Source organism: Moschus berezovskii, chromosome 19 (genome assembly GCF_049115385.1).
Source record: "Moschus berezovskii isolate FMDL1 chromosome 19, NW_MosBer_1.0, whole genome shotgun sequence".
In the NCBI taxonomy this organism is placed as follows: domain Eukaryota; kingdom Metazoa; phylum Chordata; class Mammalia; order Artiodactyla; family Moschidae; genus Moschus; species Moschus berezovskii.
In genome coordinates, this window is record NC_142478.1 from 19966470 (window position 1) to 19994228 (window position 27759).

At 44.0% G+C, this 27759-nt stretch overlaps 1 protein-coding gene and 1 long non-coding RNA gene across 4 annotated transcripts in view; one reads left to right on the plus strand and one right to left on the minus strand.

The window, feature by feature from the left end:
• Positions 1–27759, plus strand: part of RNF150 (ring finger protein 150) — a 284272-nt gene that overhangs the window by 180523 nt on the left and 75990 nt on the right. For all 3 annotated transcript variants that reach the window (XM_055405718.2, XM_055405717.2, XM_055405719.2), the window contains 2 exons: positions 10992–11063; positions 13220–13302. In XM_055405718.2, coding sequence (XP_055261693.1) covers positions 10992–11063; positions 13220–13302 — 155 coding nt within the window. The remainder of the gene's footprint in view (positions 1–10991; positions 11064–13219; positions 13303–27759) is intronic.
• LOC129542891 (uncharacterized) overlaps positions 15771–27759 on the minus strand; it is a 28758-nt gene continuing 16769 nt past the window's right edge. Inside the window, exon 3 of the long non-coding RNA XR_016035313.1 lies at positions 15771–16219. This is a non-coding gene — a long non-coding RNA (uncharacterized LOC129542891). The remainder of the gene's footprint in view (positions 16220–27759) is intronic.

Consider the following 27759-nt stretch of genomic DNA (forward strand, 5'->3'; position numbering starts at 1 on the left):
GTCACACTCTCACCTATAAAGTGTGCAAGGACACTCGAGTAAAGGTGGCATGATGGTATGGGAAGGGGAGATGCAGCCCACCGCCCACTCTCACACGTGGAGAACCCCATCAGCAGTATGAAAGGTTCTGTATGATTAAGTAAAACACCTGCTCACTGTTTAACACATGCCAAGGTGACTTTTAAATGCTCAGCCATGTGTCTCTCTCTCCTCACAAGTCCTCATGATGGCCCTGGATCGGCACTGTAAGGAAATAGCACCCTAATGTCACCAGGGTGGACTCGTACTCGGCATTGCCCAGATACCTCTCAGATCAGCCCTGAGAGCCCAGGTCCCCGCAAGGGCTGCAGATGAGAAACCACACGTATAAGGACCTGGCCATTCTACTCCTCTGTTTGAGAACTGACTGCCTGATAGCAGGATCATAGTTTCTGTTTTTATTTTATATTGGAGTCTAGCTGATTAACAGTGTTGTGTTGGTTGTAGGTGTACAGCCACATGGTTCAGTTATCTATTATTTTTCAAGTCCCTTTCCCATTTAGGTTATTACACAATATTGAACAGACTTCCTGCTGCTATGTGGTAGGTCCTTGTTGCTTATCCATTTTATTTTTAAAAAAACTTTTTATTTTGCATTGGGGTATAGCTGATTAATAATGTTGTGATAGTTTCAGGTGAACAAAGAAGTGACTCAGCCATATGTATACATGACCCATTCTCCCCCAAACTCCCCTCCCACCCAGGCTGCCACATAACACTGAGCAGAGTTCCCTGTGCTATACTGAGGGCCTTGTTGATTATCTTTTTTAAATATAGCAGCGTGTCTGTGTCAATCCAGTGAGTCAACTCGTCGCATGAGGTGGAAAAAACTCTGATGCTGGGAAGGGTTGGGGGCGGGAGGAGAAGGGGATGACCGAGAATGAGATGGCTGGATGGCATCACCGACTCGGTGGACCTGAGTTTGAGTGAGCTCCGGGAGTTGGTGATGGACAGGGAGGCCTGGCGTGCTGTGACTCATGGGGTCGCGGAGAGTCGGACACGACTGAGCAACTGAACTGAACTGAACTGAACTGTGTCAATCCCAAACTCCCAATCATAGTTTTTAGAATTTTGAGGGGACACTAGATGTCATGAATTTGAGAGAGAGAGAGATGTTAAGTGATTTTGTTTTCCCCAAGGGCACACAACCAGGTTTTTTATTTCAAGGCAGGGTGGCTTCCAATGACCAAGCTCCCTCCACAATATAGGTCCTGAGGAGCCCTGACCCTCGAGGAGGATCACCAGCTTCTCCATCTGTCACAGCAGGAACATGAGGAATGTCCGACAATGCTACTATGTGAAGATTGGCCCTTTGGGGCTTTGGAAATAAAGATCAGTTGCTAAGCCCTTTGTCATACCTATTTTGAGGTTCTCCACCTCAGGGAGCTTCCCAGAGGATGCTAAGGGGTCTTATTCATTCTACCAACTAATGACCTCTGTGTCCAGGGACCTCTTTTTGAACCTTGAGCTGGGGAGCCAGATCCAATACTCTTGATCCTGAGCACCGATATGCACCATGGGCCACCCTCCCCTTCCACCAGGATGTTAAGAAGCCCTGGGTACCTCATTTCCCAGGTGTGCCACTTTGGCTGCTATCCACTAATTCTTTCCCTGCTAATAGAAACCCTGAGTGCTGTGTGCTACGTTGCTTCGGTCGTGTCCGACTCTTTTGCAACCCTGTGGACGGTAGCCCGCCAAGCTCCTCTCTCCATGCGATTCTTCAGGCAAGAATGCTGGCGTGGGTTGCCATGCCCTCCTTCAAGGAATCTTCCCGACCCAGGGATGGAACCCGTGTCTCTTACATCTTCTGCATTGCCAGGCAGGTTCTTTACCGCTGGCGTCACCTGGGAAGCCCCTTATGGAAACGCTTTGGTGGTAAAGCAAAGTCAACAGGCAGCATTCCTGCCGTCTTTGTGGCCAGTGAGCCTGCCTTGGGCCATGTTCTAGGACTTTGTCTCACTGTCTCCAAGGATATCCCACCTCAGACACGAGAACTGGATCTGCATTCTGAGAACCAAGGGACTCCTAGTAGATAGCAGCTTCTTCACATATGAGCAGATCCGTCCGTCCCGTCGCTCAGTTGTGTCCGACTCTTTGCGACCCCGTGGACTGTAGCCTAACCAGGCTTCTCCGTTCATGGGATTCTCCAGGCAAGAATACTGGAGTGGGTTACCGTTTCCTTCTCCAGGGGATCTTCCCGACCCAGGGATCGAACCCGGGTCTCCCGCAATGGAGGCAGATGCACTAACCTCTGAGCCACCAGGGAAGCCCATGAGCAGATCAGATAAACTGAATCAGGTTCTTTTTTGTTTTTCATAAACAATATTGCCTCTGAGGGCAATCCAAGGAAACCATACCTGTATTGTATTGTTTTACCTGAGGTCAGGTGATGGCATTCAGCCAAGCTTTCTTGAAAGAGTTCCCTCTCCCTGAGAATGCCTTCTTCTATTATTTGCATGTGCATGGTCCATGTCTTTCGGGTTTCTTTTGCACAGGGTGCTGAAGTTTTGTTGCAACCAAAGAAGTAGTGGAATTTAAAACAAACTTGGACTTCACAAGGAAAGAGAAAGGGGAGGGGATAGAAGTGGGCCGGCTATCTGCCATCAAAGGAGGGCCTGTAGGTGGTGACGCTTCTGTCTCCTAAAGAACAGGAACCAAAATGGTCCCTGATTGATGTTGCACTGGAGGAAGCTCAGAGCCCTCAGGGGACACAGAGCAAGTATTCGGTGAGGTCATTAGCCATTGACTTGCTATGTTTCCATAATTCAGGTCCCAAGGGATCTTTGCCTCCCAGTTCTGTTCTGTATGGATGACAGTGATGAGCTGATAAAGCTAGAAACAGCATAACTTTACATACCGAAGGTTACTAATAAGGGAAAGTAAGGCCTCGACTATTTAAGTGACTTGGCCTAAGTCACACAGTGAGTAACAGAAGCAGGACCAAAGCTGAGTTTCCTCACTCCCAACCATTGCCATTTCCTCTACAACTCTTCCCATAAAGAAGAACCCTGGGACTTCCCTGGTCGTCCAGTGGTTAAGAATCCGCATGCCAATGCAGGGGGCACAGTTCGAAACCTGATCCAGGAAGATTCCACGTGCCGAGGGACATCTAAGCCCATGCACTGCAACTACTGAAGCCCTTGTGCTCTAGAGTCCATGCTCTGCAACAAGAGAAGCCACCGCAGAAAGAAGCCCACACACCACAATGAAGAGCAGCCCCCACTGGCCACAACTAGGAAAAGCCCACGCGCAGCAATGAAGACCCAGCACAGCCAAAATTAAGTAATTAACATTAAAAAATGATGATTTTACCCCATGCCATGTGTGCATAAGCAACTGTAAGCCATCACCCTGTGGGGTCACCATGGCCGCCAAAATAGTCTGCATCTTTTATCCATCTTTCTAGATGGATGGAGGGATGATCTACATCATAGCAATTGATTGGACTGGCTGTGCAATGATCTCTGTCCCATCCAGCAGACCTGGGAGGATCATTATCATGTAGGAGAGCAAGTGAGGACATGTCAGAGTCAGCCGTGGCCACGTGAGCCTTCACACGGCTGGGACAATTCTGTTTACGTCTATGATGTTCTCTCTTCATCTAGAACATGAAAACACCTAGTTATTTTTCTGCTTGGTTATGATGGTGATGATAATAATCAATGACTGTAAAATATAGCTGTCAGGGAAAAAAAGGAGGGCAATTACAATACAGAACTGGGGCTTCCCTGATGGCTCAGATGGTAAAGAACCTGCCTGCAATGCGGGACACCTGGATTTGATCCCTAGGTCAGGAAGATCTCCTGGAGAAGGGAATGGCAATCCACTCCAGTATTCTTGCTTGGGGAATTCCATGGACAGAGGATCCTAGAGGGCTACAGTCCATGGGATTGCAAAGTCAGACATGAGTGAGTGACTAAGGACATGATACAGATTTATTCAACTAAATGAATTAGGAGGAACATCAACTCGATTTGATGCTGTGTTTCGGCATACTTATTCCTAGTTTTTTCTCTCTTTGACTGCATTTCTCTTTATAACCCAGAGAAGGACAAGAAGGGAATGTCTTTATTTTTCTTGGTTTCTTAAGTACTTAGGAGCTAACTAAATTATACATCTTGAGTTGAATTGGAATCTGTCATTGTTTACCACCCTTGTTGGTATTTATGTCAGACTTTAGTTTTCTAATAAATGGTTCTGTGTTTATTTTCCATAAAGCTGTTTATCTTCATTGTTGTCAAGGAACCAATAACCTTGGTAAATGTTTTCTTTTACCTTTTTCAATCAAATTGATGTGTACGTCTAATTACCAAGATGTCTCAACTCCTGACAGTTTTTAGTGAAAAGTGTAATATGATTTGAATCTGGTTGGGTTAGAGAAAATCTGTAGGAGCCCCCTGGAGAAGGGAGAGTAATCCTTCCCTGAAACAAAAGGGCCACACAAACCTGAGGTGGTCCCTGCATCTGCCTGAGGTGGTCCCTATGCCACCTATTGGCATCATATCACTGCATTTCTGAGAACCACACAGGAAAGAGTCTGTTTTGTGATGGACTTTGGGTTTCAGTCTCTAGATTCTCTCTTCAGACTATGTGTAAGATTTGGTTTGAGCACAGCCTATAGACTTCCCACTCGCTTATACTTAGTGCAGTTAAAAACCCAAAGATTTAAGAGATCAACTGCGGAAGTAACAACTACCTTATTTGGGCCATTTTATTAAGAATGTTTATGTCTTTCTCTGATTACTTTGCATTTTAGAAATCCAAACTAGTTGTTTGAAAATTGTTGAAAATGAGACAGTGGTTTTCATTCAGAGTCAGTATTCCTGATTTTCATGTCACTTAAGAAGAAATGGAAACATGCTTATATTGACAAGATTTGGCTACCTGCAAATGGTCGTAGCGTTTTTTAAAACTTTACAGTGCTTTTCTTTTTATTTTGTTAGTCCAGAACTCCTATAGAAAAAAACAAAACAAAACCTAGTTCTACCAGGTCCCTTTGTTCCTTCTATAGTTATTTCTCCACTGAGCTCCAGTAGCATACTGGGCACCTACTGACCTGGGGAATTCCTCATTCAGTATCCTATCATTTTGCCCTTTGTTACTGTTCATGGGGTTCTCAAGGCAAGTATACTGAAGTGGTTTGCCATTCCCTTCTCCAGAGGACCACATTCGGCTGTGGTCCATGTGATCAGATTGGCTAGTTTCCTGTGATTATGATATCAGTCTGTCCGCCCTCTGGTGCCCCCTAGCAATACCTACCGTCTTATTTGGGTTTCTCTTACCTCAGTAGTGGAAAATCTCTTCACAGCCGCTCCAGCAAAGTGCAGCCGCTGTACCTTACCTTGGGTGAGGGGTATCTCCTCGAGGCCGCCCCTCCTGACCTTGAATGCGGAGTAGCTCCTCTCGGCCCTCCTGCGTCCGCGCAGCCACTGCCTGTTGGACGTGGGGTAGCTCCTCTCGGCCGCCGGCCCTGGCCTCAGGCGTGGGGTAGCTCCTCACGGCCGCACCTCTTTGCGTGGCTCGTTGCGCCGGGGCCGGCGTCTCTCGCGTCGCGTCTGCGCCGCCGGGGCCGGCGTCTCTCGCGTCGCGTCTGCGCCGCCGGGGCCGGCGTCTCTCGCGTCGCGTCTGCGCCGCCGGGGCCGGCGTCTCTCGCGTCGCGTCTGCGCCGCCGGGGCCGGCGTCTCTCGCGTCGCGTCTGCGCCGCCGGGGCCGGCGTCTCTCGCGTCGCGTCTGCGCCGCCGGGGCCGGCGTCTCTCGCGTCGCGTCTGCGCCGCCGGGGCCGGCGTCTCTCGCGTCGCGTCTGCGCCGCCGGGGCCGGCGTCTCTCGCGTCGCGTCTGCGCCGCCGGGGCCGGCGTCTCTCGCGTCGCGTCTGCGCCGCCGGGGCCGGCGTCTCTCGCGTCGCGTCTGCGCCGCCGGGGCCGGCGTCTCTCGCGTCGCGTCTGCGCCGCCGGGGCCGGCGTCTCTCGCGTCGCGTCTGCGCCGCCGGGGCCGGCGTCTCTCGCGTCGCGTCTGCGCCGCCGGGGCCGGCGTCTCTCGCGTCGCGTCTGCCCCCGGGGCCGGCTCAGTGGAGAAATAACTATAGAAGGAACAAAGGGATGGAGCAAAAGCAAAACCAGAACCCAGTTGTGGACGTGACCAGTGATAGAAGCAAGGTCCGGTGCTGTAAAGAGCAGTATTGCATAGGAACCTGGAATGTTAGGTCCATGAATCAAGGCAAATTGGAAGTGGTCAAACAGGAGATGGCAAGAGTGAACATTGACATTCTAGGAATCAGTGAACTAAAATGGACTGGAATGGGTGAATTTAACTCAGACGACCATTATATCTACTACTGTGGGCAGGAATCCCTTAGAAGAAATGGAGTAGCCATCATGGTCAACAAAAGAATCCGAAATGCAGTACTTGGATGCAATCTTAAAAATGACAGGATGATTTCTGTTCGTTTCCAAGGCAAACCATTCAATATTACAGTAATCCAGGCCTATGCCCCAACCAGTAATGCTGAAGAAGCCGAAGTTAATCGGTTCTATGAAGACCTACAAGACCTTTTAGAACTAACACCCAAAAAAGATGTCCTTTTCATTATAGGGGACTGGAATGCAAAAGTAGGAAGTCAAGAAACACCTGGAGTAACTGGCAAATTTGGCCTTGGAGCACGGAATGAAGCAGGGCAAAGGCTAATAGAGTTTTGTCAAGAGAATGCACTGGTCATAGCAAACACCCTCTTCCAACAACACAAGAGAAGACTCTACACATGGACATCACCAGATGGTCAACACCGAAATCAGATTGATTATATTCTTTGCAACCAAAGATGGAGAAGCTGTATACAGTTAGCGAAAACAAGACCAGGAGCTGACTGTGGCTCAGATCATGAACTCCTTATTGCGAAGTTCAGACTTAAATTGAAGAAAGTAGGGAAAACCACTAGACCATTCAGATATGACCTCAATCAAATTCCTTATGATTATACAGTGGAAGTGAGAAATAGATTTAAGGGACTAGATCTGATTGATAGAGTGCCTGATGAACTCTGGACGGAGGTTCGTGACATTGTACAGGAGACAGGAACCAAGACCATCCCCATGGAAAAGAAATGCAAAAGAGCGAAATGGCTGTCTGAGGAGGCCTTACAAATAGCTGTGAAAAGAAGAGAGGCGAAAAGCAAAGGAGAAAAGGAAAGATATAAGCATCTGAATGCAGAGTTCCAAAGAATAGCAAGGAGAGATAAGAAAGCCTTCCTCAGTGATCAATGCAAAGAAATAGAGGAAAACAACAGAATAGGAAAAACAAGAGAGCTCTTCAAGAAAATTAGAGATTCCAAGGGAACATTTCATGCAAAGATGGGCTCGATAAAGGACAGAAATGGTATGGACCTAACAGAAGCAGAAGATATTAAAAAGAGGTGGCAGGAATACATAGAAGAACTGTACAAAAAAGATCTTCACGACCAAGATAGTCACGATAACGTGATCACTGACCTAGAGCCAGACATCTTGGAATGTGAAGTCAAGTGGGCCTTAGAAAGCATCACTACGAACAAAGCTAGTGGAGGTGATGGAATTCCAGTTGAGCTATTTCAAGTCTTGAAAGATGATGCTGTGAAAGTGCTGCACTCAATATGCCAGCAGATTTGGAAAACTCAGCAGTGGCCACAGGACTGGAAGAGGTCAGTCTTCATTCCAATCCCAAAGAAAGGCAATGCCAAAGAATGCTCAAACTACCGCACAATTGCACTCATCTCACACGCTAGTAAAGTCATGCTCAAAATTCTCCAAGCCTGGCTTCAGCAGTATGTAAACCGTGAACTCCCAGATGTTCAAGCAGGTTTTAGAAAAGGCAGAGGCACCAGAGATCAAATTGCCAACATCCGCTGGATCATGGAGAAAGCAAGAGAGTTTCAGAAAAACTTCTATTTCTGCTTTATTGACTATGCCAAAGCCTTTGACTGTGTGGATCACAATAAACTGTGGAACATTCTGAAAGAGATGGGAATCCCAGACCACCTGACCTGCCTCTTGAGAAACCTGTATGCAGGTCAGGAAGCAACTGTTAGAACTGGACATGGAACAACAGACTGGTTCCAAATAGGAAAAGGTGTACGTCAAGGTTGTATATTGTCACCTTGCTTATTTAACTTATATGCAGAGTACATCATGAGGAACGCTGGGCTGGAAGAAGCACAAGCTGGAATCAAGATTGCCGGGAGAAATATCAATAACCTCAGATATGCAGATGACACTACCCTTATGGCAGAAAGTGAAGAGGAACTCAAAAGCCTCTTGATGAAAGTGAAAGAGGAGAGTGAAAAGATTGGCTTGAAGCTCAACATTCAGAAAACAAAGATCATGGCATCTGGTCCCATCACTTCATGGGAAATAGATGGAAAAACAGTGGAAACAGTGTCAGAGTTTATTTTTTTGGGCTCCAAAATCACTGCAGATGCTGATTGCAGCCATGAAATTAAAAGACGCTTGCTCCTTGGAAGGAAAGTTTTGACCAACCTTGATAGTATATTAAAAAGCAGAGACATTACTTTGCCAACCAAGGTCTGTCTAGTCAAGGCAATGGTTTTTCCCGTGGTCATGTATGGATGTGAGAGTTGGACTGTGAAGAAGGCTGACCGCCGAAGAATCGATGCTTTTGAACTGTGGTGTTGGAGAAGACTCTTGAGAGTCCCTTATACTGCAAGGAGATCCAACCAGTCCATTCTGGAGGAGATCAATCCTGGATGTTCATTGGAGGGACTGATGCTAAAGCTGAAACTGCAATACTTTGGCCACCTCATGCGACGAGTTGACTCACTGGAAAAGACTCTGATGCTGGGAAAGGTTGGGGGCGGGAGGAGAAGGGGACGACGGAGAATGAGATGGCTGGATGGCATCACCGACTCTGTGGACATGAGTTTGAGTGTACTCCGGGAGTTGGTGATGGACAGGGAGGCCTGGCGTGCTGTGATTCATGGGGTCGCGGAGAGTCGGACACGACTGAGCGACTGAACTGAACTGAACTGAACCAGGTCCCTTAGTTATTATCTACATCTCAGAAGCTGGTTTTCCATATTTTCCAGCTATCTAGATCATCTCTTCTTCCCCTGGAAGTGCAGACTTTATATCCTTCATCAATTTCTGCCAAAATATGATCCTTTTTCTCCTCAAAAGACATATATGTAAGTTTTGCTTACCTGTCCTAACTCTGTGATATTAAACAGTTTACTTATGTCCCAGTTCATCCTATAAAATCATATTTTTCTCATGAGGTTGTTGTAAGGGAAAGCTGATATTGTATATAAAGTTCTAGCATGGTAACTTAGGATATGGTAACTGTTCATCACATGCTTAGTCGCTCAGTTGTGTCCAGCTCTTTGCAACCCCAAGGACTGTAGCCTGCCGGGCTCCTCTGTCCATGAGATTTCCCAGGCGAGAGTACTGGAGTGGGCAGCCACTTCCTCCTCCAAGGGGTCTTCCTGACCCAGGGATTGAACCCATGTTTCCTGCTTTGGCAGGTAGATTCTTTACCACTGAGTCACCAGGGTAGTATGTGCTATTTTAAAGAAAAGAGAGAAGCTTGAGTGTTATTTCAAAAGGAACAAAGTTAGTGAAAACAAGTGATTATTCTGTTTAAATGTTTGCTCCATTTATCTTAGTCCTTAAGTATGCTTCACGGCTGCAAGCGCACATCTGTCATAAACTTGAAGTACACACGCCTAAGAAGATAACAACATGTGGAAAATTCACAAGCACACAAGCAAGCTGATTTTTTTCCTTGAAAGATTAAAACATAATTCTCTCCCCATCTTCTCCCTCTCCCACTCTTCCAAATTGCTCTGTCTTGCATTACTGCGGGGGTCATTAGGATAGTAACTTTCTCTATTAAAAGAGAGAGTACATAATCCATTGTTTCTTAACTTGAGTGGTGGTTGTTCCTCGGGTGTTCACTTTATAATGATTTGCGAAACTGAATATGCATGCTTTGTGTACTTTCCTGTGCGTATACTCACACACACAATGGAGATGCAATTGGCATGTAAGAAAGTGATGGTTTCATATACGATAATATACATGTGTCAATGCATGTTACATGATGCTCGGGGCTGGTGTGTGGGGATGACCCAGAGGGAGGATAAGGGGAGGAGGGAGTTGGGAGCGAGGTTCGGAAGGGGGAACTCATGTACACCCGGGGCGGATTCATGTCAATGTATGGCAAAACCAACCAATATAATATTGTAAAATAATTAGCCTCCAATAAAATAAATAAATAAAAATAAAATGTTGGCCAATAAAAAAAAAAAAAGAAAGTGATGGGATAGAATTTGTTGTTGTTCAGTCACTAAGTCGTGTCTGACTCTGTGACCCCATGGACTGCAGCATGCCAGGCTTCCCTATCTTTCACTATCTCCCAGAGTTTGCTCAGATTCATGTCCGTTGAGTCGATGATGCTAGATAGAATAGTATAAGCCAAATATAAGTCTAGGTTGGATATATATATATGTAGCAAAGCAAACTGCTTAAAATTCCAAATTGAAAGGAATATGAAAGCAATAATCCCTGATTTTGAACAAAAGATGAAAACTATTCCAACTACTCCAGACTGGCTATCTCCATGCCACAAACTGAGTGGCTAGAGTGTGGCAAATTATGGGACTTTTCTTCTCTGCATGGATACGACCTGCACTGGAGTCACCATGGGACAAAAATCTTCCCATGTCATCTTCCATCTGCTTAACATCAGGCATGAAGAGCTTCTCTCGATGACCGAACTCTTTAATAGACCACAGTAAGCCCAGCCTTGCACAGAGGCCACTGCCCCATCTCCTCCAGCCTTCTTCGTTAACATTCCTGCCACGTGTGCATGATTTCAGAGATAGCTGCCCTGGTTTACTGAATGCTATCAGACACAGAGTTAAGAATGACAAGTCTTTATGACTAACGAGCAGCTTTTGGTTTTTCAGCGTCGACTGGGAGATGCAGCAAAGAAAGCAATCAGCAAGCTCCAGGTCAGGACCATCAAGAAGGGTGACAAGGTAACAGCCTCTTTTCTTTTTGTTGTTGCTATTGTTCAGTTGCTAAAGTCATGTCCAGCTATTTGCAACCCAGTGGACTGCAGCATGCCGGGCTTCCCTGTCCTTCACTGTCTCCCGGAATTTGCTCAAACTCGTGACCACTGAGTTAGTGGTGATGCTGTCCAACCAAATCATCCTCTGTCACCCCCTTTTCCTCCTGCCCTCAATCTTTTCCAGCATCAGGGTCTTTTCCAATGAGTTGGCTCTTTACATCAGGTGGCTGAAAGTATTGGAGCTTCAGTTTCAGCATCAGTTCTTCCAATGAATATTCAGAGTTGATTTCCTTTGGGACTGATTTGTTTGATCTCCTTGCAGTCCAAGGGACTCTCAAGAGTGTTCCCCAACCCCACAGTTCAGAAGCATCAATTCTTTGGTGCTCAGCCTTCTTTATGGTCCAACTCTCACATCTGTACATGACTGCCGTAAAAACCATAGCTTTGGCTATATGGACCTTTGTTGGCAAAGTCTTTTCTTTTTGGTGAGGAGCTATTTAAAGCCTCTGAGTTTCCTAGCAACCAATGTAGATAAGAAGATGAGGAAGGGAAATGCATGCTAATAGTTTTCCTATAAGCATGTTATTATGCCCACCATGATTAAATATAATTTAAAGCAGTTTGTAAAATGCATGCAATGGGACCGTAAAGTCATTGGAGGAAAAATATGAGAAATTAAAAAGTAAATTTAGGAAGAGTAGATAAAACCAGGATGAAATAGTACACAGATTCATTACCTGAAATGAAAAGCAGACGTGGGTCCAAAATTTAGGTTGGGGCTTTCTGGCAGCCAATGCAAAGGAAAAAATATTCAATATTCAAACAAATCTGAGTACCTTATTCCAGTGTGTCCCACTCAATAAAAATGAAATGCCTGTTCCTGGAATTATGACTTAAGGAAATTTTTCCTTGAATCCTTGCATGAAAAGCAGTTTTAGGTGCTAAGTGATGTATTCTGCTTAAGTCTGCAGTTAATGCTGATGGCTCAGTGGTAAAGAATCTAATGCTAATGCAGGAGACGTGGGCTCAGTCCCTGGGTCAGGAAGATCCACTGGAGAAGGAAATGGCAACTCACTTCAGTATTCTTGCCTGGAGAATTCCATGAACAGAGGAACCTGGCGGGCTATAGTCCATGGGGTCACAAAGAGTCGGACACGGTTTAGCAACTAAACAACAATTAAAAAAATGCAAGAAGCATATTTAGTCCCCCTGAAACCCAGTTTCCAGAACCCCAAAGTTATGACAGCAGAACTCATTCCAGTACAGTCATTCTAGAACTCTCTAGCTGTAGGATGATGACATAAAGCCCAAAGCAGAAGCATATCCTAAGGAAGGACCACAATGCAAGCTGGTCTGGGCCCACAGACCTCTAAAGACCTCTGTTCTCCCCAGGAGAACATTTTCCCCCAGGAGAAATTTTAGAGCAGTGGATTGCAGTCCATGAATGTGGGGCTCCTTGAGCCACCGTAAGAGAGTCACGGCTCTACTTGTGTTTGAGGTGTTGTCTCTAGTGTGAATAATTGATATGTCTCACTAATTAGGTGCTGCTGGTTTTCAGCTATATAAAAATACCTTTGCGCTTAATAGGATAAAATTCATTTTAAAAGCATCACTAAACTTAAAGCATGTTTTTTCAGTACTTTTTTTCTCCTCAAACAGAATAATAAAAGAACAAGGACTGTTACATAAGTAATGTATTACAGGGTGTTGAAAGAGATTTACGTATTTGAAAAGAAAGCTGGAGCCACTCTTTTAGAGTTATATGCATTAGAGTCCAAGGAATGATAGATTAAATATCATTTTGATGAGTCTCTGTGAATAGTATTTCTCTCATCCTTGAGACTTTGCGGTGTCACCTCTAATTATAATAAGTAGCATGATTAGTAATGGTACATTAAAAAACGATTTCCTTGTCAAAGCTCTTGCCGTGGAACCAGGAAACAAAAAGTGGAGGTTGGAAGGACTATAAACTAAACCAGTGCATAATAAATTATGGCTTAAGACAGCCAGCTTCTAGAGAATCAAAAGCCCTGCTCCAGGCAAGCTCTCCTTTGGCTGGTTACTTGTATGTTTACAGAAGTTGAAGCTCGCAAAGCAGGCTCATCTGTGCTTTATGTGTTGCAGGAAACAGAGCCCGATTTTGACAACTGTGCTGTTTGTATTGAGGGGTACAAGCCCAACGATATCGTCCGGATCTTGCCCTGCCGGTGAGTGGCTAGCTGCCTGCTTCTGACTGGGGCCTGTGTGGAGAGTGCCTGCTGGCCTCTCTGGATCTGACCTGCTTGGCCTAGCCCTGCAAGGTCAGTCTGCCCAAACACTGCTGGGGTTCAGGAAGAAACAACCAGCATTCTTGATTCGTTTTGTATAACCTTTCTCCTTGGAAACATTCTGTCTTATGAAATTAGCACTGTTTTCCCATCCTCTTCATACCAAAGTAAGGCTCTGTGACCTAGAACCTCATGATGCACCATGAGCTCATGGTGCACCATGATGGACCACGTAGCTCCAAGTCCAGATTTTTGTTAACAGCAGACCTGTAATACTCAGAATCATCCCCACTTTTACAAGTGCTATTTTAATTAAAATAATAAACTCTTAAAAATGTCTTCTGGATGATCATGAAGGGATCAGCAACCAGAATATAGTCAGGAGTGGGCAGGACGCCAAAGGCAGATTTCATTTTCCTTTATTTTTTGTTGACAAGAAGAGAATGTGACAGTAAGCCCCAAACTTCTAGGATCTAGGGTAGAATGTCAACAGGTGTAGTTGGAAAACTGCCTGGGCGATTCTCATAGAACTCTAGTCCATCTCTAGATTCTTTTTATACAATTCAAATTAAATAAATTTAAATACTTCGATAAAATATCTTGAAGTTGCTTAAAGCTTCTTTAGTGTTTTTGCATCTACGCAAGTGTCCTAAAAATATAAATTAAATTCTGCCTTAGAGAAATATTATCCTCTTAGAAATCCTGCCTTTAAAAATTCTCAGCGTATTTAAGTAACTGAAGTAGGAAACAGACACCAGCAAGATATAAAACCATTCATTTGGTCATAAAACAATGCGATGCTAAGAACTATTTATTAGAAGCACGAAAGAAATCATGCCTCAGACGAATGAGTTTAGTAATCCCAAAATGACAGAGAAGTGACAAAAAGATACTCAAGATACTCAAAGAGATGCACGCACTCCAAGGGGAGTGAATGGGCTTGAAATGCTCTCACGCAAATTGATCGGTAGGAAAACAGGCCTGTGGAAAGTACACTCTGGTGGCCCCAGCTGAAGCCTTCAAGTGGGATTCACTTTCCTTAGAGATGCTTGATCATCTCTAGAACAAGTCATAAACTGGGATACATCAATACCTGGCAGTGTCCTTCGTATGAGGGTACTATAGATAAGTTCTCTCTCTGGACATTATACTTGGTATTTGCTTGGTGATTTCTTGAAACGCTGGCCAAGAATCATGATAAATGAACTGCAGAGAGCCTCTCCAGATAGCATCGTTCCTCTCTGCAGTATTTTATTAGGAGTTTTATAAAGCCTCCTAGCTATAGGCAAGGAAAGTACTTGCTTTTACTTTCCTTTGGAGATGGCTTAGCGCCCTGTGAGGCTCCTACTAATAAAAAATACCCAAAGCTAAAATTAAAGGTCAGTGTCATCTTTTCCCTGAATATCCAAAGAACTCTACAAATGTAATTAAGAAAATCTGTTTTAAGGCCATCTTTAGGCTTACTTCAGCTCCAACATTCATACTGTATAAAACAGCTTGTTCACTGAGGGCTCTTTCATGAGTATGTTTCATGTGACTGTATATAATTGCTAGAGGCTACATAATATCCAGGTCATAGATGTACCACAGTGTAATTTACCATCCTCCTGTTGTGGACCATTTGGCTGATTTCGGTTTTTAATTATGACAAATTACATTGCTCTAATCCTGGGTGTTCATTGGAAGGACTGATGCTAAAGCTGAAACTCCAATACTTTGGCCACCTCATGCGACGAGTTGACTCACTGGAAAAGACTCTGATGCTGGGAGGGATTGGGGGCAGGAGGAGAAGGGGACGACCGAGAATGAGATGGCTGGATGCCATCACCGACTCAATGGATATGAGTTTGGGTGAACTCTGGGAGTTGGTGATGGACAGGGAGGCCTGGCGTGCTGTGATTCATGGGGTCCCAAAGAGTCAGACATGCCTGAGCGACTGAACCGAACTGAATTGAGCATATTTAGTGTTCTTGCCTGGAGAATCCCAGGGACGGGGGAGCCTGGTAGGAAGCCATCTATGGGGTCACACAGAGTCGGACACGACTGAAGTGACTTAGCAGCAGCATATTTAGATGGCTGTAGTATATTTTTCCTGGAGAAGGCAATGGCACCCCACTCCAGTACTTTTGCCTGGAAAATCCCATGGACAGAGGAGCCTGGTGGGCTGCAGTCCATGGGGTCGCTAAGAGTCGGACACGACTGAGCGGCTTCACTTTCACTTTTCACTTTCATGCATTGGAGAAGGAAATGGCAACCCACTCCAGTGTTCTTGCCTGGAGAATCCCAGGGATGGGGGAGCCTGGTGCGCTGCTGTCTATGGGGTCACACAGAGTCGGACACGACTGAAGCGACTTAGCAGCAGCAGCAGCAGTATATTTTTCCAGGTCTCCTTTTATAGTATTTTTTGGAAATATTAACCAAGACAAAAATAACACTTCAGTATTTGTCACACACACACAAATCTTTAGGAACTTTCATTTTATTTATGCTAGGCCTTGCCCCAGCACATTCATGGTGGCTCACAGGGTAAAGAATCCGCCTGCAATGCGGGAGACCCAGGTTCGATTCCTCAGTCGGGAAGATCCCCTGGAGAAGGAAATGGCAACCCACTCCAGTTTCTTGCCTAGAAAATTCCATGGATGGAGGAGCCTGGTGGGCTACAGTCCATGGGGCCGCAGAGTCGGACGCGACTGAGCACCTTCACTTTCTTTCTTTCCCTTTCTTGCCCCAGGTCAGTTCAGTTTGGCCTCAGGCTCCTCTTTATTGTGTCATCATTTGTTTCCCAGTTCATTCCTTGATTCTTTCTGCTTCAAGTTCCTCACTGTCCATCTGTCTTTATTCCTTCCTGTGGGCCCTGCTTTAAAGAACCAAATACATCAAGCATTACCAAACGCAGGTTATAGTGAATGTTTGATCTTAGACGAGCTACCCAGTCATACTCTTTGAAGAGCTCCTCCAATTTTTCCATGCCGCTTTTAAAATCAAGACATTTTTATGCCTGTTGCTCATCTCTGCCAGACAGTTTGCAGTAATGGATGTTATCAAACAAATGCACTGGCATTTGCTTTTTGCTAGATAATTTCCTCTGGGGCATTATTAAGCCTTTGCTCCTAGGAACTTCATAGACTCTCTTTCCCATTATTTCCAGGCTGACTCATCCACAGAATTCTTTGCATCTCCTTGGAATAAAAACTGTTTCAAAAAATGTTCCAGCACACTGTCTGTATCCTCTCACCCTCCTAATTCCTGACATGCTGGGTGCCTCTCTTCTCTATGGTTACCATGCAGGGAGTCTTTCCAAATCACACATCACTTGTACCGTGACTTTTGCAAGATCATCCTCTTGACTGTGTCTCTTTTAAAGGCACTTGCACAATTAGGATGAATTAATAAATGATTCTTCCTCTTTGTAGTCATGGTGATTGTTAAAGTTAAATTGTGCACATCTTCATGTACCACTCCTTCCCCTTTGTTCTAAGTAGGGTCCTTCTCTAGCGCTTGAAGGCAAGCCTATCCTTGGGGTGAGCCTAGACACACACATTTAATGTGAGGGAGGGACCCACAGCCGCACACAGAACACCTCAGGTCTAACTTTTGAGGTTTGGAGTTGATCCTGCTGCTGCTGCTGCTAAGTCACTTCAGTCGTGTCCAACTCTGTGTGACCCCATAGACGGAAGCCCACCAGGCTCTCCCGTCCCTGGGATTCTCCAGGCAAGAGCACTGGAGTGGGTTGCCATTTCCTTCTCCAATGTGTGAAAGTAAAAAGTGAAAGTGAAGTCGCTCAGTCGTGTCCGACCCTTAGCGACCCCATGGACTACAACCTACCAGGCTCCTCCATCCATGGGATTGTCTAGGCAATAGTACTGGAGTGGCTTGCCATTGCCTTCTCCTAATATACCACTAAGATATTTTCCAAGGAACTCCAGTTTTGCTGTAGCATACCTATGCCAAAGCATACAATTCACTTTATTTTTAGGCTGGCTTTTGTGACTCAGGTTTGAACTTGCAGTTATGATTTTTAGCCACAAAAGAGATCTTACTGAAGTTCTGTTGCCTTCTCTTGTCCAGAGAATAAGCTGGGCTTTCTGGGTCTTCTGTGGCTTTTAGCCTATGGTGTCTGCACTGTCATTGAATGGTTATTCATCTCAATCTATTTAACTACCCAATTTCAAATGCAGTGTCTCATAAAAAGCATGATCTCCTTGGGCAGAGCAAAAGACCCTGTTTGCCATTTTTTAAAAAACAAAGCAAAATTTCCCTTGTGGTCCAGTGGTGAAGACTCCACCCTTCCAGTACAGGGGGCTTGGGTTAAAGCCCTGGTGAGGGAACTAAGATCCCACATAGGGCAAGCCAAAAAAAAAAAAAGATTGAAAATAAAAAATAAAAACAAAGCAATGTACGCATCCTTTCTCTAAGTTGCCTATACAGTTCTTTCCTATTTCTATTTTATTGCTAAAGCATTATCACTAATTTGGGAAGATATTAGTTTCATCTACTGCCTTTCCCTTTGTTTGCAAACTCTGCCCTACAATTCAGGAAAAATTATAAAGCTCCTTGGCAACCAGCAGACCCTTGCCATATTCTTTTTAGTAACTAAATGATTTATTTGAAACAACAAACATTTCTTTTGTAGCAACTGTTTACCAGGCATAGTATGAAGTACCAGAAATGAAAAGATAGATGGCATGGTCCCGGCTTGAAAGGAAGTCAGGCTAGTGAGAGAGAGATGAGGATTTAACTAACTGGTCACAGCACAGAGAATCATATACATGACAATAATAGCAAAACAAATTAAAAATCTCGAGGAACTAGTACCAGGCCCAGGAAGTTAAGAAAGACTCTGTAGATTTAAGGGGGCTTCCCTGGTGCTCAGTCAATAATGAATCCGCCTGCAATGCAGGAGACATGGGTTCAATCCCTGGGTGAGGAAGATCCCCTGGAGGAGGAAGTGGCAACCCACTCCAGTACTCTTGCCTGGAGAATCCCATGGACAGAGGAGACTGGTGGGCTATATAGTCCATGGGGTCGCGAAGAGTCAGACACAACTGAGCACAGCACAGCACAGAAACAAATGAGATGTCTTCATACTTTCTAACCATGGCTGTTTGCCCGTTACATCCTCATTTTAGAAAGTTTGTAAAATGGATAAATATTTAATCATCTGTGAGACTTCCTCATACAGGGACCCACTGCTAACACTTTTATCATCTCCTTTTATTTCCTATGCCTGTTTTGTGCAAGTTTGAGATACTGCTGTCAACAGCAATTAATATCCTGCTCTTTTAATGGTTCCCTTGTGGCTCAGCTGGTAAAGAATTCACCTGCAGTGTGGGAGACCTGGGTTTGATCCCTCGGTTGGGAAGATCCCCTGGAGAAGGGAAAGGCTACCCACTCCAGTATTCTGGCCTGGAGAATTCTAATTCTGGGCTGTATAGTCTGTGGAGTCACAAAGAGTCCGACATAACTGAGTGACTTTCACTTTCACTTTCTCTTTTAATATCCTGCTGTTTTTACTTAGCATTGAAAGAATTTTCTAGAAATAGTACTAAGTGATTTGTGGCTCATTTTGACCTTCCAACTCCATAGGCAGAAGCTGATCAAAATCTGAGTTGAATAAATCAACCAAAGACCTTGAGATGTTGGCTCTTACTCCTCAAGAATCAGGGCCATTTTGTGGGCCCATCAGAATTGTCAACTGGGGTTGACAACTGAGGTAAAACTGGAGTGTGTCCTAACTCCCTTCATGTCATTCCTTAGTAACCCATCGATGAGCTGTTCTTGTCTCGTCATCCCAGCCCCTGAGAGAGAAAAGCAGTTTAGCCTAGACAGACAATAGAGTTTGTCTGAATAATAATGGCCCGTGGAGGCAGTGTGTCTTGCTGGCTTATTATTGTCACAGTTGGATTACAAATAAAATCCTCTAAAACCCAAGTTAATATCTTAGATAGCTGCGCCTCAAGCATTTAACCAGTTCGTACACAAAGTGTACTTACAGGTTGCCTCCTGTAGTTACGGTTTGTAGATGGTGCTTCCTGGAGGGTTCTGTAGGAGGCGCTGTACTGCCAGCACCTTTTCTAGGGTCTTTGTGTGTATTTTGGAGCCAGGGAAGGAGGTCAGTGAGCAGCTCTGCAGGGCCATGGCTTGTTGGACTCCTCACTCTTCACAATAGGATTGTTTTGTCCTGAACAAGCTCACCCGTTTAGAGATTTCTGGAAGGGGGTGTGTATGTGTGCCTGTGGTAAAATATACTTAGCATAAAATCGATCATTTTAGCCATTTTTTAAAATGAGATTTATTTATTTTTATTTGGAGGATAATTGTTTTACAGTGTTATGTTGGTTTCTGCCAAATATCAACATGAATCAGCCCTAGGTATACCTATGTCGCCTCCCTCTTGAACCTCCCCCACCATTTTAACCATTTTTAAGTTTATATTTCAGTGGATAAAAGCACAGCCATCAGCACATTCATCTCCAGAAGAACTTCATCTTTCCAAACTGAAACTCTGTAGCCGTTAAACATCAGTAACATTATCAACTCTCCATTCCCCCAGTCTGGAGTTGTGTGTGTGTGTGTTAATTTAGGCTTGATTTTTATTAACAGAAGACAATGTCAATGGACGGATTTGATTTTGACTCAAGAATCTAATTTAAGTTGCTTAGCTAAAAATTGATTTTTATATATTCAGTTCAAAAATGGATGGTGAATGATAATTCTACGCAGTTCTGCTATTGTTATTAGTGCTATCTGTTGTGGTTTAGTCGCTCAGTTGTGTCCGACTCTCTGTGACCCCGTGGACTGTAGCCCACCAGGCTCCTCTCTCCATGGGATTCTCCAGGCAAGAATACTGGGGTGGGTTACTATTTCCTTCTCCAGGGGATCTTCCCGACCCAGGGATTGAATTTGTGTCTCCTGCTGCTGCTGCTAAGTCACTTCAGTCGTGTCCGACTCTGTGTGACCCCATAGACGGAAGCCCACCAGGCTCCCCCGTCCCTGGGATTCTCTAGGCAAGAACACTGGAGTGGCTTGCCATTTCCTTCTCCAATGTGTGAAAGTGAAAAGTGAAAGTCCTGCATTGGGAGGCAAATTCGTTACCACTGAACCACCTGGGAAGCCCCATTATGACTATTACTACAACACTAGTATGACGCTACTCTCGTCATTATTATTAGAACTGTTACTGTTCCTCTTGCTGTTACTGTCACCGTTCCCACCATCCATTCTTCTCTGGCTTTCTGCGATAGCCTTCTCCCTGATCTCCCTACTTCTGCTCCTGCCCCTTAATCATTCATTCTGATGTCTGTTTTTGATTATCCAGCTAGATTAACTGGACCTTGGGTACTTTACTAGTGAGTACAAATTTAAACTCAATAAGTGTATCAGAAGTATGACTTAAAAATTATACTGAAGTGTAATTCTGCCTTCTGTTTCTCTCAAATGGATTTCCGTGACAAAGTAGATTCACAGAAAGTTAAGAAGGTACACTATCTCATATTCACTTTTTACAAGAGAATTGAGTTAACTAGTGCAATTGCCACTGATTTTTTCAGGAATTACTGTAAGAAGCAATCTTAGGAATTTTGCCATTGTAGCTCTTGTTAGGATTTTCTACTCTGATTTCATCGTGAGGACTCGCCAGAGCAGTTCACACATGTAATACCTGCCCTTCTCCTAGGCGGGAGAATGTTTTTATGCTGTGGATACAAAATTGTGCTGTTTTCCAGGTTTTTTTTTTCTATGTTTCGTTGATAGAAAGCCAACAGCCAAATCTGTAGTCCATCCCATAGCCAAAAGGGATTTTTTAGCTTCATCCCCGACTCTGTTTTATGTTTCTATTCTTACTTTTCTTTCTTCCGCTTTTTTTTTTTTTTTGGCATCCTTTTGGATATCTGCATCTCTTAGTCACCTTAAGTCCTTTCTGCAATAAACGTTTTCCATGTGTTTAAAACTTTCTCAATGTCTTTTTTATTGATATATAATATCCCCTATTCTGTAATTTGACTATTTTTGGACAGTTATGTTGTTTCCTCCTCTATACCCACATACTTTTTTGCTGTTACAGATAAGGCTGTGATAAATAGCTGTGTGTGTGTATGTGGACCTTACTTACATTTTAGATCATTTCTTTGTTTCTAAGGTTACAAATTCAAATTGCCTAGTTGCTTTCCAGAGAATGATACTGAAGGAATGTTCCAGTCAGTCAAAGATAAGATGAATATTCCAAGTGATATCCTAGAATTGTCAGAATATAATGCACGTGTCAGACTTCCCAGGTGGCTCAGTGGTAAAGAACTCGCCTGCCAATGCAGGAGAGACAGGTTCAATCCCTGGGTTGGGAATATCCCCTGGAGTAGGAAATGGAACCCACTTCGATATTCTTGCCTCAAAATTCCATGAACAGAGAAGCCTAGTGGGCTACAGTCCGTGGCGTCACAAAGACCTGGACATGACTGAGCAGCTAAACACGTACACACACACACACACACACACACATACACACACGTACACATAGACACACACACACACACACATACACACACACATACACACACACAATGCCCATGTCAAGATAATGGTGGAGAGGTAGGCCAGTCCAGATCACTTAGGATCTGAATGCCTGGCTGAGGAGCCAGGGTTATAGCCAACTTCTGAGGTACCTGCTGAGGAGTCCAATTTGTGTTTCATAAACAGCACCCTGGGAGCATGTGGAATGAGGCTTAAAGGGATCCGACTGGGGTCAGAGGAACCAGTTAGACGCCTGTGGCAAAGTCAAAGCAAGAAGTGCCAGAGTCCTGACTGGATTGTTGCATTTGGACATGTAGGGAGAAGGATTTCGTCTAGTCAGAGGAGATTCAGGAGGTAAACCTAGCCTGAGTCAGCCATTTGGAATACTTGAAAATAACTGCCCCTGTCAGATGGTGACTGACAGATACATCTGTATTTGTTTGCATTTAAAACCTGCTCATATCTTTCCATTTGGATTCTAAACAATAGAAAAAAATCCAGCAGCTAGCTCACTACTACTCAAATACTGTAACAGAAGAAACATTTAAGAAACAAAACAGATTTAAACAGATTTTGTTTCTCACTCCAAAAAAAAAAAAAAACACTTGAGGACCAGCATTGGCTTATCTTTTTAAAATTTTCTTTTGAGTTATTCATCCCACAGCAATCCCATAACTGGGCCATTTAGGCAAAGTTCCATTTTGGATAGACAATCGTTAGATTCTGGGTATAAGTGCTGCACTACCCTTCCTCTTTCTCATTTCTTTACTTTAGGAATGATCCTAATTTTCTACTGTATCTGTGTAGGAGATCTCTTAAGTAATTCAGAACAAAGAATATATCATACCATTTCCTTTTTTTTCTTTTTCTTTGAAACTTAAGTCTACAGTTTTACAAAGATCAGAACATGACTAACAGCACTGGTGTTGAAAGAGATGAAATGGAGATTTAAACACAATAATATACCAGGCTAAAAGGAGCAAACAGAATAAATGGTTATTGTTAAAGTAGAAAACAAATTAATAGAGAAGGAGCAGTAAAGCTTCTATGTGCAAATCAGGGCAATAGATACACAATGTGCAAAGGAATTTCTCATGACATTCTAGCCTCTGAGTCAGAGAAATACTGAAAGGGGTAGGCCTGGAGATTTGGAAAAAGAATTTTGAAGGCTGTTGAAAAGTCAAGGCCTAGATTTGGTCTTCTAACTCAGTGAATTCTCAGAAAGTCTGTTACATACACATGTCTACAGTCGGCAAGAGCCTTATACTTCATCTTTGTCCGTCTACCTAAACAACCAGCTGCTTTCCTTTCTCAGTTAATGTGACTGACATAGGTATATTTTTAACATGGATCTAATGACTCCTCAGATAGTAAATTCACTAACTCTTGTCCGTAAGGACATGTGGTATTTTCCTTTACAAGAGAAACAACTGTGGGAGAGATCTAGTAAAAAGGTATATGGCACGGATTCCCCTGGTGGTCCAGTGGCTAAGACTTCAAGCTTTACAACTAAATGGCCCAGGTTCAGTCCCTGGTAGGGGAACCAGATCCCACATGCCACATAATAAGACCTGGCACAGCCAAGTAAATAAATAAAATTTTTTTTTAAAGATGCGTGACAAACAGAAGAGGGATCCACTTGTAAAGCTTTCTGAACAAACGTGAATCCTAAGGCTCCCAGAGTGACTTGCTGGCTAAAGGACTGCTGCTGCTAAGTCGCTTTAGTCATGTCTGACTCTGTGTGACCCCATAGATGGCAGCCCACTAGGCTCACCCATCCCTGGGATTCTCCAGGCAGGAACACTGGAGTGGGTTGCCATTTCCTTCTCCAATGTGTGAAAGTGAAAAGTGAAGTCACTCAGTCATGCCTGACTCTTAGTGACCCCATGGACTGCAGCCTACCAGGCTCCTCCGTCCATGGGATTTTCTAGGCAAGAGTACTTGAGTGGCTTGCCATTGCCTTCTCCGAAAGGACAACCATCCTTAAATTCAAATTAGTAAGATTTGCAGAAGGCAATGGCACCCTACTCCAGTACTCTTGCCTGGAAAATCCCATGGACGGAAGAGCCTGGTAGGCTGCAGTCCATGGGGTCTCTAAGAGTTGGACACGGCTGAGCAGCTTCACTTTCACTTTTCACTTTCATGCATTGGAGAAGGAAATGGCATCCCACTCCAGTGTCCTTGCCTGGAGAATCCCAGGGATTGGGGGAGCCTGGTGGGAGGCCGTCTATAGGGTCGCACAGAGTCGGACACGACTGAAGAGACTTAGCAGCAGCAGCAGCACAGAGCTAATGTAGGTGAAAGCACCATGCCTACATGACGAATGTGTGACTAACAGTGGCTTGCATCTGATGGGCCCCTGTCTCTGCTTTTTTACTGTGTCCCAGAGAGTTTCCTTGTTCTTGTTGGATGCTTCCAACCAAACCACCTGGACAGCTCATAGCCTCCCCTGCTTCCCCTGAAATTCTGATGAGGGACTCAGATCTTGGGTTCTCTAATGACAACCTCAGGCAACATAACAGTTGGGTCTCTGATATTCATCTATGAACTTAAGGTTCTCATTCACTCTCCCTGCCAGACACAACATGGTCATAACACAGAACATAATATAAAGAAGAATTATAACTTGATGTAGACATGAGTGGAAACTATATTTACTGAAAACTAACCAAACTGAGGGGAAGGCAATGGCAAGCCACTCCAGTACTGTTGCCTAGAAAATCCCATGGATGGAGGAGCCTGGTAGGCTGCAGAATGTGGGGTTGCTAAGGGTCGGACACGACTGAGCGACTTCACTTTCACACATTGGAGAAGGAAATGGCAACCCACTCCAGTGTTCTTGCCTGGAGAATCCCAGGGAAGGGGGAGCCTGGTGGGCTTCCGTCCATGGGGTCACACAGAGTCGGACACGACTGAAGTGACTTAGCAGCAGCAACCAAACTGATCCCTTGGATCACAGCCTTGTCTAACTCAATGGAACTATGAGGCCACCCAAGACAGACGGGTCATGGTGGAAAGCTCTGACAAAACATGGTCCACTGGAGAAGGGAATGGCAAACCACTTCAGTATTCTTGCCTTGAGAACCCCATGAACAGTATGAAAAGGCAAAAAGATAGGACACTGAAAGATGAACTGCCCAGGTCAGTAGGTACCCAATATGCTCCTGGAGAAGAGAGGAGAAATAGCTCCAGAAAGAGAAGAAGTAGAGCCAAAATGAAAACAATGCACAGTTGTGGATGAGACTGGTGATGGGAGTAAAGTCCGATGCTGTAAAGAGCAATATTGCATAGAAACCTGGAATGTTAGATCCATGAATCAAGGTAAATTGAAAGTGGTCAAACAGGAGATGGCAAGAGTGAGCATTGACATTTTAGGAATCAGTGAATTAAAAAGGACCAGAATGGGCAAATTTCATTCAGATGACCATTATATCTACTACTGTGGGCAAGAATCCCTTAGAAGAAATGGAGTGGCCCTTATAGTCAACAGGAGTCCAAAATGCAGTACTTGGATGCAATCTCAAAAACAACAGAATGATCTCTGTTCGTTTCCAAGGCAAACCATTCAGTATCACAGTAATCCAAGTCTATGCCCCAACCACTAATGCCAAAGAAGCTGAAGTTGAACAGTTCTATGAAGACATACAAGATCTTCTAGAACCAACCCACCAAAAAAGATGTCTTTTTCATCAGAGGGGACTAGAATGCAAAAGTAGGAAGCCAAGAGATACCTGGAGTAACAGGCAAGTTTGGCCTTGGAGTACAAAATGAAGCAGGACAAAGGCTAACAGAATTTTGCCAAGAGAACACACTGGTCATCGCAAACGTCCTCTTCCAACAAAACAAGAGAAGACTCTACACATGGACATCACCAGATGGTCAACACCGAAATCAGATTGATTATATTATTTGCACCCAAAGATGGAGAATGTCTGTACAGTCAGCAAAAACAAGACTAGGAGCTGACTGTGGCTCAGATCATGAACTCTTTAATTGCAAACTTCAGATTTAAATTGAAGAAAGTAGGGAAAACCATTAGACCATTCAGGTATGACCTAAATTAAATCCCTTACAATTATACAGTGGAGTAACAAATAGATTCAAGGGATTCGATCTGATAGAGTGCCTGAAGAACTATGAATGGAGGTTCATAACATTGTACAGGAAGCAGTGATCAAAGCCATTCCCAAGAAGAAGAAATGCAAAAAAGGCAAAATGGTTGTCAGAGGAGGCCTTGAAAATTGCTGAGAAAAGAAGAGAAGTGAAAGGCAAAGGAGAAAAGGAAAGATATATCCCTCTGAACGCAGAGTACCAAAGAATAGCAAGGAGAGATAAGAAAACCTTCCTGAGTGACCAACACAAAGAAACAGAGGGAAACAATAGAATAGTAAAGACTAGAGATCTCTTCATGAAAAGTAAAGATACCAATTTCATTTCATGCAGAGATGGGCATTTCATGCAGAGATGGGCATAATAAAAGACAGAAACAGTATGAACCTAACAGAAGCAGAAGATATTAAGAAGAGGTGGCAAGAATACACAGAAGACCTGTACAAAAGAGATCTTCATGACCCAGATAACCACCATGGTGTGATCACTCACCTAGAGCCAGACAACCTGGAGTGCAAAATCAATTGGGCATTAGGAAGCATCACTATGAACAAAGCTAGTGGAGGTGATGGAATTCCAGCTAAACTATTACACATCCTAAAAGATGATGCTATGAAAGTGCTGCACTCAATATGCCTGCAAATTTGGAAAACTCAGCAGTGGCTACAGGACTGGAAAAGGTCAGTTTTCATTCCAGTCCCAAAGAAAGCAATGCCAAAGAATGTTCAAACTACTGCACAATTGTACTCATGTCACATGCTAGCAAAGTAATGCTCAAATTCGCCAAGTGAGGCTTTAGCAGTACATGAATGAAGAACTTCCAGATGTTCAAGCTGGATTTAGAAAAGGCAGAGGAACCAGAGATCAAATTGCCAACATCCGTTGGATCATAGAAAAAGTAAGAGAATTCCAAAAAAACATCTGCTTCATTGACTATACTAAAGCCTTTGATGGTGTGGATCACAACAAACTGTGGGAAATTCTTAAAGAGATGGGAATATCAGACCACCTGACCTGCCTCTTGTGAAACCTATATGCAGGTCAAGAAGCAACAGTTAGAACTGGACATGGAATATCAGACTGGTTCCAAATCGGGAAAGGAGTACATCAAAGCTGTATATTATCACCCTGCTTATTTAACTTATATGCAGAGTACATCATGAGAAATGCCAGGCTGGATGAAGCACAAGCTGGAATCAAGATTGCCAGGAGAAATATCAATAACCTTAGATATGCAGGTGACACTACCCTTATGGCAGAAAGCAAAGAGGAACTAAAGAGCCTCTTGATGAAAGTGATAAAGGAGAGTGAAAAAGTTGGCTTCAAAAAATGAAGATCATGGCATCCATCCCATCACTTCATGGCAAATAGATGGGGAAACAATGAAAACAGTGACAGACTTTATTTTCTTGGGCTCCAAAATCAATGCAGATGGTGACTGCAGCCATGAAATTAAAAGATGCTTGCTCCTTGGAAGAAAAACTATGACCAGCCTAGACAACATATTAAAAAGCAGAGACATTACTTTACCAATAAAGGTCTGTCCAGTCAAAGCTATTGTTTTTCCAGTAGTCATGTATGGATGTGAGAGTTGGACCATAAAGAAAGCTGAACACTGAAGAATTGATGCTTTTGAACTGTGGTGTTGGATAAAGCTCTTGAGAGTCCCTGGGACAGCAAGGAGATCAAACCAGTCAACTCTAGAGGAAAATCAGTCCTGAATATTCATTGGAAGGACTGATGCTGAAGCTGAAGCTACACTACTTTGGCCACCTGATGTGA